We start from the raw sequence: 17396 nt of genomic DNA, 5'->3' as shown, positions 1-17396 counted from the left end.
GCTACTAGCAGGTACGGGCCAGTTGACTTCCTTCACCTTGCCAGGGCAAAACCCATCCTGCCTTGCTGGAGGTATAGTGCTTGACACAGTGCCCAACTTCATGTCTTTAGAATATGTGCCTGCAGGCAGGAAACTTAATGCTTTGTTAGTCTTTCTGAGTTATCAGCAGCCCAAAGAGAGATTTTTAGAATACATCACACTTCCTCAGTCTTGGAAGATGTGGCTTGGAAACTCTGTGCAAATGAAGAAGGTAGAATTTAGCCTACGTTGGCTTTCTGGTCAGTCTGAGCACTCGTGGACTTGAAAGCAGGCAAATCGCCATTGAAAAACAAATGAAGGGAAGGGTCTGAAATAAGGGAGAAAGGAACCTTTCATTGAGATTGTTTCAAGGAAAGTTTTAATAATACCAGGCAACTTAATCATCTAATTGGATAATCATCCTAAGGTAAAGGCTTTGCTGTACCTTGCCAACAGAGAGAGGCAAAGAAGCCACCTTGCCCAAGATTTCTGGGATGGTCTGGAGGGAGATCTGCTGGAGCTTGACCTACAAGACAAACAGCCCAGGATCAACCAAACACAAGGAGCAAAGCAACACAGTAAGTAACACAGATGCATCATCTTGAAAACCCAAACCAGCTATGACTCATACCCCCTAAGGCCAGCGTATCCTGATGCTCTTGCTGGGAGGAGAAAAGGATGCTGGGGTTCACATCTTTTGTGCAGTAGTGCTCCCATGGCGGAGTTAAGTCGATCACTTTGTCTTGAGGCTGTACTTCTATATCCAGCGTCACTTGGAACAGCTGAGGATATTTTTCTGGCACATCGCATGCATCCAGCTCAGGCCTAACGGAAAGAAAAACAATAGCACAAACAGTGTGGTCAGCGGGATGCTCGACACAGGACCCAGCTCAAGCTGACTTGAGTTCGGCTGGAAACTCACTTCTAGGTAGACTCGGTCACTAACTAGGTGTCACTTCGCTATGCCTCAGTTTCCTCATCTAGAGAAAACAGGAGAGTAACACTTGCTCAAAATGTTTGGCTACTATGGAACATATTCATAAAAGCCCTGTGAGAAGCAGAGTTGCTACATCTGGCTAGTACGCACTGGCGTGGCTATATGGGTCATCAAAATAATGAGACAGACCCAAAGCCACCTTCTGAGCCTGAACTCCTGAGTGCCTTCATAGCTCCCTGTCTCCTAGCTCCAGCAATGCCCCCTACTATCCCAGATTCAGCCACACCCTGAGATCCATAACCATTATATTAGAGCAACCATAGGTCAATATTTGGTGCAGCTGGGTTCCTCAGAACCTCTTTTGGTGCTATAGCCAGGCACCCCTTATGAGGGATCACTGCTTATACCATCTCAGAAATTAAACTATGCCATTCCAGCTGGGCATAGGCATCCACAAACACAAAGGATTGATTGAGGTCATAATCTTTTCCCCTAACATAGAACATTAGACCTTTCTAGTTAACTCACTGATCCATTTACATTTCTCAAGATCATCCACACTCAAATAAAAGTTGCAAATGCATACAGCCTCTCTATGAGGTGAAGCCACACTGAACAAGTCTGCAGCTCGGGGACTCTGCAGGTGGCAGCATGCTGTTTCAGACACTTGGAACTTTGCCCACTATGCTGGTAAAGACTTTAGGTCCACACAGCACTTACTTGGTAAACTTTAAAACCGTTGTGTCCAGTGGTATAAATCCAGAGTGAAACTGGAGCTGGAATATCTGTGTGTTGGTCACCTAAAAACATGTGCAAGAACCGTGATCAGCAGGAGGAAGGGGAGTCCGCGCCCAGGACTGTGTTTGGGGGGCAGTATTTATCTAACTCTTCGTGGACTATGAATGTCAAATGCTCCCCAGACTCATGTCTAGCTTCTCTTTATGAGAGCAATTTGTTTCTTTTTTTTCCATTTTTTTATTAATTCATTCATATTACATCTCAATTGGCAATTTGTTTCTTTACCCATCTAGGTCTGATGTTCTTTTGTATCCTTTCTTCCCAGGATGCCCAGCTCCAACCTGACAAACATCCTTCAAGGCTCACATCCGTAGTCTGTCCTCTGATACAGCAGAGTGGGTGTTCACATATGTGTGACCTGCCCCCTCTAAGGTCACTCTGGTAAAGCTAAGAATGCAATCTCACCTCTGTTAACCCAAAACCCAAGCAGTAAATAGAATATGTGCTCTTAGCAAATATTTAATTAAGATATAATTTTATCTTTCCCAGTAATTAAAGAGCAGAAATAATCTAAACATGGAGAGCTAATAAATGTGATATATCCATTCAATGGAACATTACTTAGCTATATAAAGGAATTAAATACTCTTACATGCTAAAAATACAAATAAACAACCAGTGGTTACACTGAGTGGAGGAAAAAATAGCTACCCATAGGAGAACACAAATTGTATGATTCCATTTATATGAAATGTTCCTAAATAAGTCTATAGAGACAAAAAAAAATTCATGGTGGTCAAGAACAGAGGAAGGAAGTGGAGAGTGGTTAGTGACTGCTAATGGGTACAAGGTTTCTTTTAGCAATAAAGAAATCACTCTTAAATTAGATAATTCTAATAGTAACAATACCTTTTGGATACACTAAAAATCACAGCATTTGGGGAAGGCACTCTGAGACTCAAACTCAGGTCATCAGGCTTGGTCATAAGAACTTTATCTGCTGAGCCATCTCTTGGGGGAAATTCTTAACTATACAGATATTTAGTTGAAAATTCTTACTTTATAGTGAACCCCTAAACACAGCACTCAAAGAAAGGCCCAGCTTCTCAAGAATGTGGTTTCCTGGAAGTCCTGACACCTCTACTCATGACTGCGTATAAGTCACACCTGCCTCAGTCTCCATCCCCTCCCACAGTGATGAAGAAGATGGTCATCAGCAGGCTCTAATGGTCTTTTTCATTCTAAACTCACAAGTCAATCAAGCTCAAAATGATACAGATAAAAGACCCAGTAAAACTCGTATTATAAACTCAGGGGAGCTTACAGTCCAAGTCCTCCTGAAAGCTTACCTTAGCCTGAAGCCGGCTCCCAATGGTTGACCGCAAGTGGTACATCGAAACAATGACGTCACCTTGGGCTGTGATGTTCAAAGGGATGAAGATTTTCCCATCTTGCACACGGTATTCCCTTTAAATGGACATCAGAAGAGATCGTGAGAGTGTGCCATCTAGTACAATCACAGACACAGGAATGCTCCTTTATGGCTCTGGGGGACCTGCTAGCCCAGGCTCGAACAAAGAAGCTACTTCCTGTCTTGTGCAAAGGTAGAAATGCAGCCAGTATGGACTGGATGCAGACTGTTCTTGAGCTGGTAGAGCACTGATCAAATGTAGGCATTTTTTTTTCCATCGCATCTGTACTTCTAAACAGATCTTTTTTTCCGCAAATCATCACGTCTCATATGGTCACTTTTTCCTGACTTTAACACTAAAATCCCACCAAGGTCAGAATAAAAACAGAAATGTCACACTCTGTAGGGGGTCCAGAACACTGACTCTTAAATTAACCTATTACCAACTAAGTTTATGTTGTGTTACCAGCCACATCCTGTGTCCTAAATCCCAAGGACCTCCCACTGGTCTCTGCTTATTTTTGTAGATCATATAAATATTTTTAAGTACATCATCTTTATAGTGGTTTGGATGAGAATGGCCCTCCACAGGCTCATATATTTCAATAGTTGGTCCTCAGTTGGTGGAACTGTTTGGGAAGGATTAAGAGGTGTGGTCTTGTTGAGGGAGGTACATCACTAAGGGTGGCCTTGAGGCTTCAAAAACCCACACCGTTCCTACTTAGCTCTCTCTGCTCCTGGTTGTTGTTTCAGGATACGAGCTCTCAGCCACTGTACCAGCACCACGCCTGCATGTCCCTATGCTCTTGACATGATGGTTACAGACTCACCATCTGGAACTCTTAAGTCTCCACTAAACTCCTTTTTGCTATAAGTCGCCTGGGTCATGGTGTCTTATCACATCAATTTAAAGGTAATGAAGACAATCATCTACCCAAATCACTGAGTCTGCTTTTTAAATGTGCAGATCCTCTATGCCCACACCATCCCATCATCTGGACACTTCAAGCACTGCCCTGAAGACCACAATGCCACTGTGCGTAAAGGAGACAAATCCTTGGGTTAGCTGTGCTTATCTTTTGATTACACATATGTTGAGTCTTAAAAAAAAAATCATTCATCACAGAGGTAAGCAGGAAGAACCCAACTTAGGCAGGAATTAAGTATGCAACAAGAGAGGAGAAAACACTGTGACTTACTTCATCCGTTCAAAATCTGTGCACGTTGAATATATTTTAGTTTCTCCGATCAGCACATCACAGTAAGGGCGGCACCCAGTTCTCTGTTTATTGAAGAAGGGAATTGGGCTGACAGTGATTGCCTTGATCGTGAGTGGCTTGAAATGAGGGCGGTAGGGCTTGTCTGCAAGTAGGTCACACATGTAGCCTAAGTACCTGAAACAGAAGACTGGGTCTATGAGCCCATCGCAGCAGGAAGATTAGACAGCTTCTGCTGTGAAGTCTGTCCTTGCTAGTTAAATTGCAATAAAAATGTGCTCTACAACACTCCTTAATACTAACCACCAAAGGGGAACGCAGATTAAGAACGCTTGTATATCAGAGCTGGAGCCATGGTTTGGTTCCCAGTATGCATACAGTGGCTTACCCACTCTGTAACTTCAGCTCCAGAGGGTCTGACTCCTCTTCTGGCCTCATAAGCACCAGTCATGTATGTGTAGTACATACATACATACATGTAGGCAAAACACCCATATGTATATGTATATATACTCATAAAATAAATAGATAGTGCTTTAAATGAGAGGAAGCTTGTTTCCATGACACGCTGAACTGATAGCAGGGTGTTTACTCAATCAAAAGTATGTGGCAGCGTGACACTAGCCTGATATTTTAGCATCTCTTTCTATTACATCATGCAGATTAAGCATGTCAGCTAAGGGCAGAATTGAATATGCTTTAGAATTTATTATCAGGAGTTTTATCCAAAGATGTAAGAAGATGAAAGTTAACACAGAAACTAATTATAACTTTAGGGAAGAAAATTAATCAGCTTCTATCTAAAAATCTGCTTCCTTTATAAAGCCATTTTCACATCATCTATTATAACCTATATCTATCTATTATAGTCCTATATCTCAGTCTCAATCATAAAAAAAAGTAGGTTAAAACTACCATTTTCTCTATACTTTTGCATTTTCATGCGATGATCACCAGTGTACCATTTTATTTTATTTTATTGGTTTTTCAAGACTGGGTTTCTCTGTGTAGCCTTGGCTGTCCTGGAACTCACTCTGTAGACCAGGCTGCCCACGGGTTTATAGAGATCTGCCTGCCTCTGCCTCCCAACTGCTGGGATTAAAGGCATGCGCCACCACCTCCCAGCTGCCAGCATATCTTAATAAAGACCTAAAACATGAACCCAGAAAGCACTGGGAGCTTGGGCTGGAGAGAGTGGTCAAGCTATACTCCATGTGTATTTATTTTTAAATTGGTGCTTTTCACAGCCTTAGTCCAGTTTTTACTCACGTTTCTTCTCCCATTGAGTGAGGAAAGCAAGCCAAGCTGTGGTGGTACACCCTTTAATCCAAGCATTCGGGAGGCAGAGGCAGGCAGATCTCTGTGAGTTTGAGGCCAACCTGGTCTGCAGAGCGAGTTCCAAGAAAGCCAGAGCTATACAGAGAAACCCTGTCTCAAAAGAAAACAAGTAAACATAGACATGTTTTAAATCACAGATTTTCAAATGAGGGTTTATGAACCTGTATGAAAATTCAATATTCTCGCCCATTTTAATTGCCATCATAGTTCAGGATAACACGGGATCAATTAGAAGAAATTTAAAACAGAGCTCCAATGAGGCCAACCTTCCACAGCACTGGGTACCACATAAACCACCCATGTGCCAGCCCTGCACCTCCATCACTGTACCTTCTGTGGGATGGAGACAGTCCAATTCCTGGTCGCTTTGCGTAGAGCAATCGAACTGCAGGTCCAGGAGTAGAGTAGAGGTTACAGAAAATGAACATAGCACCAACCAGAATTGATGATGCAGCCCGTCCATCCTGTCAAAAGACCCACAAACTCATCAGATCATCAAATCTGGGGAAAGCCTGCTTGCAGGGAAGAGAGAAAACAGAGGGGATCCTCCTAATTGTGGGTTCCTTGCACTTTGGAATTGTTCATTTCAAAATTAAAATCCATCTCCGCTATGAAATCACAAAGCCACAAGGAAATGAACTTTATAAAAACTGACTCTATAATTACCCAAGAAGCTCAGCAAAATAAATTCCACTTGCATATATTTGGTGAGAAATAGCTGATGGCCCTGGGTGTTCTAAGAAAGCAGGCTGATGGGTCCTAGAAACCTACAAGAAGAACATCATGATGGGTGGATCGGGGCCCAGGGGCACCTGCTCCAACTACTGCACTAACCAAGGACAGGACAATACAATAGTAAACATCGAACCCCTACTCTGATCTACCCAATGGACAGGACATTCTCCACAGTTATGTGGAAAGTGGGGACTGACTCAAACACGAACTCTGGTGCTCCATATTTGACCACCTCCCCTTGGTGGGGAGGCCTGGTGGCACTCAAAGAAAGAATAAGAAGGCTACCAAGATGAGACTTGACAGCCTATGACCATATAGTGGGGGAAGAGGTCCCCCTTGATCTTAGACCTAAAGGAGGGGAATAGGGTGAAAGCAGGAGGGAGGGAGGAGTAGGAGGATACAAGTGATGGCGTAACAGCTGAGTTGTAATCTGAATAAATTCATAAAATTAAATTTAAATTTAAAAAGAAAAGAAAAGAAAGCAGGCTGAGCTCCTGCATGGTCTCTGCATCCACTCATGACTCCAGGCACCTGCCTGTTTGAGTTCCTGTCCTGACTTCCATCATGGTGGACCATGATACAGAACTAACTATAATCAGAAATAAACCCATTCCCCTAAGTGTTTTCCATCATAGCGATTTATCACAGAAGTAGAGACCCTAACTAAGATAGACAGTTATGTTTAAATTTTTTAGATCCAGCTACATGTTCATGCTATGTTTCACATTGTTTCTGTTAAACATCAAAACTGAAATTATTTTTCAAAAAACACCTGTGTGTTTCTGCGCATGTGTGCACACACACACATGCATATGAGTACCTACAGAGGCCAGCGGATGTCCACGTGCCTAGAACTAGTTATAAACAAGTTATAAACAGTTGTGAGCTGCCTAATGTGGGTACTGAGAACCAAACTCCAGTGCTGTTGACAAACATATCTTCTTAACTACAGAGTCATTTCTCCAGCTTATTATAAGAACTTTTAAAAATCCAGGCTCATCCTGGGACCCTTCCAATTCTGAGAGAACTGACAGTGCTTGTTTTCCATATCTTCCAAGCTGTTGATTTTTTTAAAAACATAATAAAACAAAGCTTTCACTGATGAGAATATTGATCTGTAAATCACCCACCACTGCAAACAGATACCATACCCCAACTGAAAAATCGAATACTGAGCCATGCCTCAGCTGAAAGTCCAATAACCCATCCTAGCTTGTGCCAACTTAACCATAAGAACGTTGGAAACCTTAAGCAGGAACCCCATAAACTTTCCCAATTTAGTCTACTTGCCTCACTGCAAAATGTTTAGTGGGTTTGGTTCTTGTGCTCAGCTGAATCTGTGGACTTCTTTTTTCCCCTAAGAGTGTTAAGTTTTAGGAGATGATTCATGACTTATTCCTGAGGACATATAGTTTTGCAGGATCAGCCCTCTCCATCTTTGGGTGAGGGGATTCGCTTTGCTTCCTCGGCACCTCTTGCTGTGTTTTCTCAGAACAGGGATCCACAGTTATTTCTCCGTGTGCTGTCAGCAATTTGCCACGGGATCTAAGTCCTGAAAATGGGCTAATTTGGGGCACTGCACAGCAGTATATTCTACTACATCAATGCATGCCAACTTTATCTCATCAGCTGTCCCTTCTAGCCTGACATTTGTTCCCCTGCACAAAAGACAGAGTAAAGGGGTTAGAATTATACCACATACCTCAAGACTTCTTTATTCTTGTTCTGAATAGAAAGGGAGTAGGGAGATGAGAAATATTTTTTTTTAAATCAAGAGGTGTGTGTGTGTGTGTGTGTGTGTGTGTGTGTGTGTGTATAGCCTTGGCTAGCCTTGGCTAGCTTTGTAGACCAGGCTGGCCTCAAACTCAGAGATCCACCTGCTTCTGCTTTGCGAATGCTGGGATTACAGGCGTGTGCCACCGTGCCTGGCGTGAAACACTTTTTTTAAATTTATCATTCTTTCTAGAACTTAGCTTCCTTGCCACTCTTAATAAATCCTACCACACAAGTCTTTTTTTTTTTTTTTTTTTTTTTTAGTTTTACTTTTTATTAAAGGACTGGTGTACACTTATTATTTTAAATAAACCTATGATATACACAGGAGGGACTAATGCAAGACTTTTCCAAGACTGATCAAGGCCTCCTGCCTCATTCATGTGTGTCCTTTATAAGTGCTGCTAAGACATCCTGATAGACAACAGTCCTTGGTCAACCTCTTTTTGTTCCTCTTTATAGACTTTCTTTCTCCTTTTCTCCCTTTGTGTTTACTTATACCTCACATTCTTGGACCTTTCTTCATTTGCGCTCAACAACAAATGGCACTGATGGAAAAGATGATGGCGCTGCCTCTAAGAACAGCTGTTGATGCTGCCTGGGAAGACTCCATGCCTCGGGAAGGATTGAGTCCATGCCTCAGGGGGTCAGGCAGATGCTCTGAGGGTCATAGCAGCCAGCAGTTTCTATAACAGGTACCAGACTGCTGCTGAAGCCCGAAGACCTTCATAAAGGAGACAAGTGCCCTGTGCTTCTTCCAGGCACTCATCATAGGCCTCTGACATTCCTCACGGGGCTCACTGTGATCACACAGGTAGGACACTTAAAGCCTGATGCTGTGACACTTTAGATAAGGTATCCAATGAGCCATCTCCAGCCCTTTAAAAAACTTTCATCATCATCATCATCATCATCATCATCCTTATTATTATTACTAATATTATTATTACTATTATTTTATATGCATGTGTGTTTTGCTTAAATATATGTTTTTGTGTCACATACAGGACTTGAACCTAAAGTCAGAAGAAGACATTGGATCACAGGAGCTATAGTTTATAAGCAGTTGTGAGCCAGTAGACATGGGCTCTGAGAATTGAACTTGGGTCCCCTGAAGGTACAGCAAGCATTCCTAGCTATTGAGACATCTCTCTAGCCCCCCTTAGTGGCTTTTTGAGCTTACACATGATGACAAAAAGCCAGTAATTACACAAGGATCCTTTAGGGTGACAATACAGTTCATAGTAAGTATGCTAATCATTATAACATCTCCACCTGCATGTCAGGTCCCTTTATTTTAGTCACTGTAGTGACCACAGCAAGCAAATCCCTAGATGAATCCACAAAGCCTTGGATTTTAATACACTATGACTGCATTATGAGAGGTGGGAAGCTTCTAACCTCTCTAAACTTTTCTTTCATTTTAGTTTATTTTTTTCAAGACAGATTTTGTTTGTTTGCTTGCTTGCTTTTGTTTTATTTTGTTTGCAAAGCTTTGGCTGTCTTGGAACTAGATCTGTAGACCAGGCTGGCCTCAAACTACAAAACTCTGCTTGCCTCTGCCTCTTGAGTTCTGGGATTAAAGGTGTGTGCCTCCTCTGCCCAGCTATACCTCTCTAAACTTTTAGAAAAATTTTAAGTAAAAATCTCTATGCATGTAAGTCTGCCTAGGCCCTAAAAGCAACCTATTCTTTGGTGATTTATTGTGCCTCTGAAATGCAAGCCCTGCAGCCTCTAACATTAATTGTTTGCAGATTCCTAGTTTTTGCGTTGCTTGACAAGTATTTGGGAGTTGAAACAACAACAACAAAAAAAAGTTCTTCAACTGTGCTCTCTGATCTACCCAGTTGGCTATTAAGGAAGGGAAAGTCATCCAGTAGGCCTCACAGCAAAACAAAACAACAAACAGTGACACAAGCTGACTAAAGTTTGTATAAGGAATGGACTATTTCCAGTGCTTTTACTCGGCTCAGTATGTTCATAAATACAGCCACTTGCTCAGATCTTTTGTGTCAAAGTTCAAAGACGATGTCTTCCTGCAAGACGCCAGTCCAGTGGGAAACGGGCAGGGGATAGCATGGGATGATGCTATGTATGAAATGCCTCAGGTGATGTTTAGATGCACAGTGGAAATGTCCATACTATGAAAAATACTCAAGAGTTGGAAAGATTTTTCTGGAAGTTGAGTTTTAAGGGACAGGCAATAGGCCTGAGAGCAAGGGCTGGGGAAAAGGGTTGTATGAAACCCAAGCCAAAGATCTCTCCATCCCTTTGGAAATACAGCTGGTCCATGAAGCTACTCACGGAGGCGTAAGTGTTACTGTCTCTTATTTTTATTTAAACAGAAATAGTTAAGAAAATTACATTTGTTTACAACCATTTTATCCATACAAAATTTCGTGTACTTTACCCATGTGCTCACAATTCTTTTTCTACCTCTTTTATGACATGCACCACATTTTAGAACCCCCTGCATCAATTACACTGTGAGCATGGACCTTTCCCACTGTTACTCAAACATCAAGCCGAGAATAGAGCTAGGTACTGTGGCACACACCAGAAATTCTATCACTTGGGAAACTGAGGTAGGAGGATTGACATGAATTCAGGACCTGCCTTAACTACGCAGTAGGAATTCATCTCAAAGCAAAATAAAACACCACCAAGAATAATAATTTTTCCTTCAATTGTTTTTCTTTAAGGGGATTGGAAGAGAGAAAAGGATACAATGTTGATAGATTTCAACATTAATACATAATTTCCCTTCTTCCCTCATTTTTACCTGGCTGGCATTTCTTTACCTCTAAGTAGAGGCTTAGCGAATGCTGCTGAGCATGGGCATCACCCTCCTGGACACAGAGGTCTATACTTTGCCAAACCCCCACCAGCAGAAAGAGCAAAGATCACTCACCAAGCAGTGGACAACGCAAACATTTTTGGGGTTCTGTAGCAGCCAGTTATACATGTTTCGACACACAGCAAACAGGTTGTGTAGACTTGGGGCCTGCCTGATGGGCCAGCTGCACTCTGAGACCTAAGGGAATGGAGAAAGGAAATGAACTCTCCCATCAATTCATTTCCATAAGCACGCATCACATGCACCTCCTAAAAGTGGTGTCCTGTCTTCTTTCCTTGTATGGAACAGGGTCTACATGTAGAAAGACAAACTTTATGCAATTATTTGTTACGATGTCCATAATCATGAGTTAAACCAGCCTTCTAGAAGTGGCATTATGTCCCCTTTCGATACAAACAGGCAGAGGTGGGGAAAGGGTCTAAATGCAGAAAGAGGAAAAACGTCACACACACAGCCCAAGTTGACCTTGAGTCTACTATCTTCCTGCCTCAGCCTCCTGACACATGGGATTCCAGGTGTGCCACACCAACTCCAGTAGATTCTGGGTGACAAGTTCCACAGACTGAGGCGTTAACTTCAAAGGAAGGAGGTCTCCTGGAACCGGGTGTGGAACTCTTGGCTGGAGGAAAATACTGAGCCGTAATTCTCATGGAAGTTAATCTATTCTATTTCTTTTCTCATCTACAAGATGTTCCTGATAGCCTAGGCTGAGATTTTTTTAGCAAGAACTTGGATAAGAGATAATCCCTTGAGATGGAGTCACTAGCCATGACCTTATCTCCGGGAGACCCAGCGCTTCACTTTATATATCATTTATAAAATTACAAAATAGTATCATGATTGATAAAAACTTTCCCAGCAACAAAATATCATATGGTTATATGTGTGTTGTCGGAAGTAGGCTTTGGTATACAGTTAAGAGAGCCTTAAATAAAAAAAATTAAAATAGTTTAAAATCACACCTTGAAGATTCACAGAAATATAGGTTAGATACTACTGACCATAAGAACTTTTTAACCTGCTATTAGAATTACGGCATTCACCTTGGATAATTTTGTACTTTCCTGTGCCAAATAACAATGATGTTCCCTGCCCTATCCGTGACTGATTCTCTACACACATCTTCTGTGTTCTATTCGTGATTGCTTCACTGAACACATCTTCTAAAAGTTATAATACTTGTTTCATTGTGTATAAAGATCCTTCCTTGAGAGCTGCAAAATACACTCAGATTCAAACTGCCTCTGTTTTTGCTTCTGTTTGTCACCGCCAAATCCTTACCCACCTGGTCTTCAAGAACCCTCATCCCAGGGACCCCCATACCCAGCTGGGGTGGTCCGTGGCACAGGTAGGATGACCCGCCTTAACACAGCAGTTTGTTGCTTTGTTTTAATTAAAAATCTCTACTCTGCTGAAGATATGAAAACATATTTAGAAATACAGTTTAAACTAACTAGACCACTTATGCTAATGTTTGGATTTATTTTTTATTGCCCTAGCACAGAATTCAGTTTCTAGTACCCTTCTTCTAGATGTTTCTTATAAATTCTATGGTCTTTACCGTCACCCTAGCTCTCCTGATAATATAAAAAGTCCTGCAGAGTGAGCCAGGGGTGGCTTATATGGCTTGGTTTTCTTCACAGGGGAAATATTTTCCACTTTCCTTTAATACACATATTCGACAGGTTAGAGACCCACCGTGACACTGCTTGGGCTGATCTGTTTGACAATCAAATAAAACAAGTATTGATTAGATGGCAATTTTGTTCGTGAGAAAATTGACGCGCAGAGGGGAGTTGTCTACAGCCACAAAGCCCAGGTCTTTTGAGCATTATCATTAGCTTCAATGGCACTGGCTGGATGACCAACCCCTTTACTGTGCAGGGCTTATGCTCTCACTGACACCATATTTACTAGTCTATTTAATAAGAAGAAACTTAGACTTGGGTAAACTTTAGACTTTCTCTCCTCATAAAATAGCTGTCCGTATGACAGGAGAAATGACTGCAAAGGCTTAGTTTGTCTCTGAAACACACAAACTGATCAATAAATGTTAGCAATTATCATTATCTTACCAAGTCACTGCCAATGCAAAGCTCTGAGGTCATACTGAAAGCACTGGCCGGTAGTGGTGGCACAAGCTGGGACGATTTAATGAAGGAGGCAGAGGCAGGAGGATCACGAGTTCCAGGCCAGCCTAGGCTACACATTTGAGCCAGGCGTGGTGGTGCACACCTTTAATCCCAGCACTTGGGAGGCAGAGGAAGCAGATCGCTGTGAATTCAAGGCCAGCCTGGTCTACAAAGCAAGTTGAGGACAGCCAAGGCTACACAGAGAAACCCTGCCTTGAAAAACCAAAAAAGAAAGAAAGAAAGAAAGAAAGAAAGAAAGAAAGAAAAAGAAAACACTGAACCTGTGTGGTAAGAGTGTGGGTAAAGGGCAGACCACGGGAGGCCTTAAGGAAACCAGAGAGGATTGGGGAGACAGCTTAGTAGGTAAAGGTAAAGCATGTATGGAAGAGAATGAAGATCCGAACTTGGATCCCCAGAGTCCACAAAACTACTGATTAGGTATTGCAACGCTCACTCAGGAGACAAAGCCAGAGGATCCCCTGGGCCAGCTAAGCTAGTGAGCTTAAGGTTCATCAAGAGCCCATTCATCAATCAAGTGGAGCGTGACTGAGGTCGATACTTATTGTCAACCTCAATGCGTGCGCGCGCACACACACACACACACACACACACACACACACACACACACACACACAAACACACACACCAGGAGGAGGCTATTTAAAAAGACTCACTCTAGGATTTGCTTTTTTTTTTTTTTTTTTCAACAGAAGGAAGCTAAGGAACCAGTCTGGTAAGGTGTTGGGGAAGTGAAGGAAGGAACAGTGGTGGCTTAGCTGAATGGCAGTGGGGGACAAATGCATCTCAGCAATGGAAGACACAAGAAGAAAGTGCTCATGTGGCTGCAGTGAGTGCAGTGTGCACAGGAGTTCACTTACAGGCCTGGTAAGGGTGACACCCATGTTCGTGGCCTGAGTGGCTAGAGGGGTGGAAGCCAAGGGATGACATCATCAAGGTGCGCCACGTGGTCAGAAAGACCTGGCCTACGAGAACTCAAAGACCTCCAACTCCCTGTGCTGGGTATTGAGGAGGTAGGTAGAAGGAATCTCATCGGTTGCCCCTTCCCTGTCACCAGATAACACTAATACAAATACAAATGAGAGATCACCTGTGTGTGCTGACCTCAGAAAACAAAGGTAGAAGTTCCCTCTCTGGTCTGCTAAAGCAGCCTGCTTCCTTTGGTTACCCATTTCCCACACCCTTGGGAATGACATCTGTGACATATTAAACAAAGCACAAGAAAGGTATCACATAACTCTCAAAGGGTTCAGGAGGTGCCAGCTCAGGCCTGTCAGTGTGAATGCCATGCTGGCTAGCCCCTTCTGCCCAACACAATTCAGAGCTATCCAGTCTACTGTTTACTTCCCAAGTGTGCTCCCCACCGACGGTTTCCTCAAGTAGAAATGACTTGGCAAATAAAACAGTTGAAAAATTAACAGATTGGATTTTGCTGTCAGGCAGACTAAAAAAATATGGAACCATAGATGCTGCTTCCTATCTGTGGTTTTTCTCCCCTTGGAAACTTTATTACGCTTCAAGCCCAATTTCACATGTTCTCTTATGTCTGAAATTCACAGATAGAACCAGTCACCTGTACATTCATGCCCTGCTCTGGTCAGTTTTCATCGATTCTAGTTTTTATTAGTAAAATAGCATAGTTAAGGATTCAAGATTTTTTTTTCCAAACAAGGTTTCTCTAGGCAACCTTGGCTGTCCTGGACTCACTTTGTAGACCACAGCGATGTGCCTGCCTCTCATTGCTGGGGATGCTGGGATCACAGGTCTGCACCACCATGCCTGGCTCAGGGTGGGTTTTATGCTAGAGTTTCCACCAACTGCCTACACTAACCTTCCCAAGCTTCCATTCTCTGGAGTGTTGAGTGCAAGTGAGTATACAAGGATCATTGTGGGACTTACGTCACACTTATTATTGAGCTGCATTGAATTGACTATTCTGTCTCCCTCCCTAACTACTGAATTCCATGAGAAAAGCAGACATGTCTTCTCCTTTCTGTAATCTCACAGTTGGGTACATCTTAGGTGGGTAGGTGCTGAGTGAGTGAATGAATGAATAAAAACCAAAGGAATAAACCTTACTTTGCAATCTCTTTTTTGCAATAGGATTTGCCTAATATATTTTTTTAAAGATTTCTTCCATTTTTATTTATTTATGTGCACATATGTGTGGGTACACATAGAGGCCAGAGAGGGCATAGGATCCCGTAGAGCTGGGGTTGCAAGAGGTTGTGAGCTGTGAGCTGTCCTGCATGGGTGCTGGGAGCTGACTCCTCTTCCCTGCAAAAACTCTTTAGCACTGAGCTCTTAAATGCTGATCCATCTCGACAGCCTCTACATGTATACCTTGAGCAAGAACAGGTGAATCAAATTTGTTGGAAATTTTTTAGATTACAGCAGAGTGAAAATACAAGAACTTTTCTTTCCTGAGGCAACATTTTTAAAGCTTTTTAAAAACTTTATGCTAACCACCCACGCACCACATGTCAATATCTGAAATGAGTCTCAGCTAAAAGCTGGCGAAATTGTTCTTAGCACAACAGGCTAACAGCTCTGGAATCATTAAATCAATCAAGCAAATATTATTAATTTAAAGTGCTCCATAATTATACCTTTACTTGATATATAATTGCATGGCACCAGGCAAACATATAATTAGACTTTTTTTTTTAATGTACTCTGTCTAACGGGGGGAGGGGGGACATTAAGACATAACCCCCCCAAAATTTTTTTAGGAATTTGATAAGTGGCAGCTCTGTGGTTCTCTAGGCCACACTCTGTACAATGAATAAGATCCTAGGCTGTGCGACACTTCATCATGCCGTCACCAACCTCCCTGAACAATCCCCAAGTCACTGAGCATCAGAGAATACCACGACAGTTATGGCCCTGACCTGACCTGGAAGCAGAGCCATGGCAACTGCAGGATGCCGCTCATCTTGAGTTCCCTCTAAGTGTGTACTAAGCATAAGAGACAGCGGTGCAGCCCAGAGTCAGACTGGGATGCCCGAGCTGGCATTTTCTGATCAGTACATCACTGATAGATGGCAGGAGTACTTTGGTCACCAATTGAGATATTCTATTATTACCAGTGTTAATAATCTTCGGCATCTCTTACTGGGTGCTTACTCTGAGCGAGGCACTTCTAGTCAAATGTATCTTTTTTTTTTTTTTGAGACAGGGTTTCTCTGTGTAGCCTTGGCTGTCCTGGACTCCCTTTGTAGACCAGGCTGGCCTCGAACTCACAGTGATCCGCCTGCCTCTGCCTCCCGAGTGCTGGGATTAAAGGTATCTCTTACAATAAGCACATGGAATAACACTGCTTGTGCAGGTTAGGGATGGTATTCAAATGGTAGAAGGAAGAAGGAAGGAAGGAAGGAAGGAAGGAAGGAAGACAGGCACACCTGTGAGATAGACACTGTTATTGTCATATTATTGTTTTTTACAGGAGGGTTTTGAGACTGGGTTTCTCCCTGCAGCCCTAGCTGTCCTGGAATTAGCTCTGCAACTAGAGAGGTTGATCTCAAACTCACAGAGATCGCCCTGCCTCTGCCACCTGAGTGCTGGGATTAAAGCTCACACCACGGCACTTGGTTATTATAATTATCTGATACAAAGGGAAAACACTGAGTCTAGGTAATGGTGGAATGTCTTGTTCAGGAAAAGGAACAATTGAGATATGAGCCTAAGATAATTTTAAAGCTTATAATTTATGTAAAATTATATGATTTCATCCCAGTGAAAATAATAACTCTACCACAATACCCTGCCTATAGTTATTAAGAATAGCTCCAGAGACCTACAGAATATGGCATTTAAAGATGTTTTTATTTCTTTAAAGATTCTTTGACAATAAGACAGGTTAACTCCTGACAACACCCATCCTACTTCAAAGAAGATGATCATCATCAAAGAACCTCCTTATGGAGATGGCTCCAAATGTGACAAACAAGCCACCGTGGGAAATGTCCTCATTTCTACCATAGATAGAATTCTGCCTAAAAATGAGCAAGCTTGAATGCAGGCAGAGTCAATAGCCAAGACAGGGTAAGCAAGTTCTCAATAGTTTCTGCCTCACAAATATGTCTGTCTGACATATTAGGCCAGAAGGCTGAAGATGATGCTCCAGTGTTATAGAGAGTTTTGGGTGACTGTTCAGGCAGCAAACTGTCTCTGTCATCTTCCCATTTGGGAAGCTGCTAACCTGCGCTTCCTGTATACTCAG

General features: G+C 42.4%; 1 protein-coding gene across 7 annotated transcripts in view; it reads right to left on the bottom strand.

Annotated features, from left to right (window-relative positions):
* Nucleotides 1-17396, bottom strand: part of DNAJC6 (DnaJ heat shock protein family (Hsp40) member C6) — a 157882-nt gene that overhangs the window by 27437 nt on the left and 113049 nt on the right. For all 7 annotated transcript variants that reach the window (XM_084787382.1, XM_084787386.1, XM_084787385.1 and 4 more), the window contains 7 exons: nucleotides 11079-11201; nucleotides 5990-6123; nucleotides 4304-4498; nucleotides 3043-3160; nucleotides 1676-1755; nucleotides 650-843; nucleotides 464-544 (listed from right to left, as the gene is read on the bottom strand). In XM_084787382.1, coding sequence (XP_084643508.1) covers nucleotides 464-544; nucleotides 650-843; nucleotides 1676-1755; nucleotides 3043-3160; nucleotides 4304-4498; nucleotides 5990-6123; nucleotides 11079-11201 — 925 coding nt within the window. The remainder of the gene's footprint in view (nucleotides 1-463; nucleotides 545-649; nucleotides 844-1675; nucleotides 1756-3042; nucleotides 3161-4303; nucleotides 4499-5989; nucleotides 6124-11078; nucleotides 11202-17396) is intronic.

Source organism: Acomys minous (genome assembly GCF_964271855.1).
Source record: "Acomys minous genome assembly, chromosome: 6".
Lineage (NCBI taxonomy): Eukaryota > Metazoa > Chordata > Mammalia > Rodentia > Muridae > Acomys > Acomys minous.
This window is presented reverse-complemented; position numbering and strand designations above follow the sequence as displayed.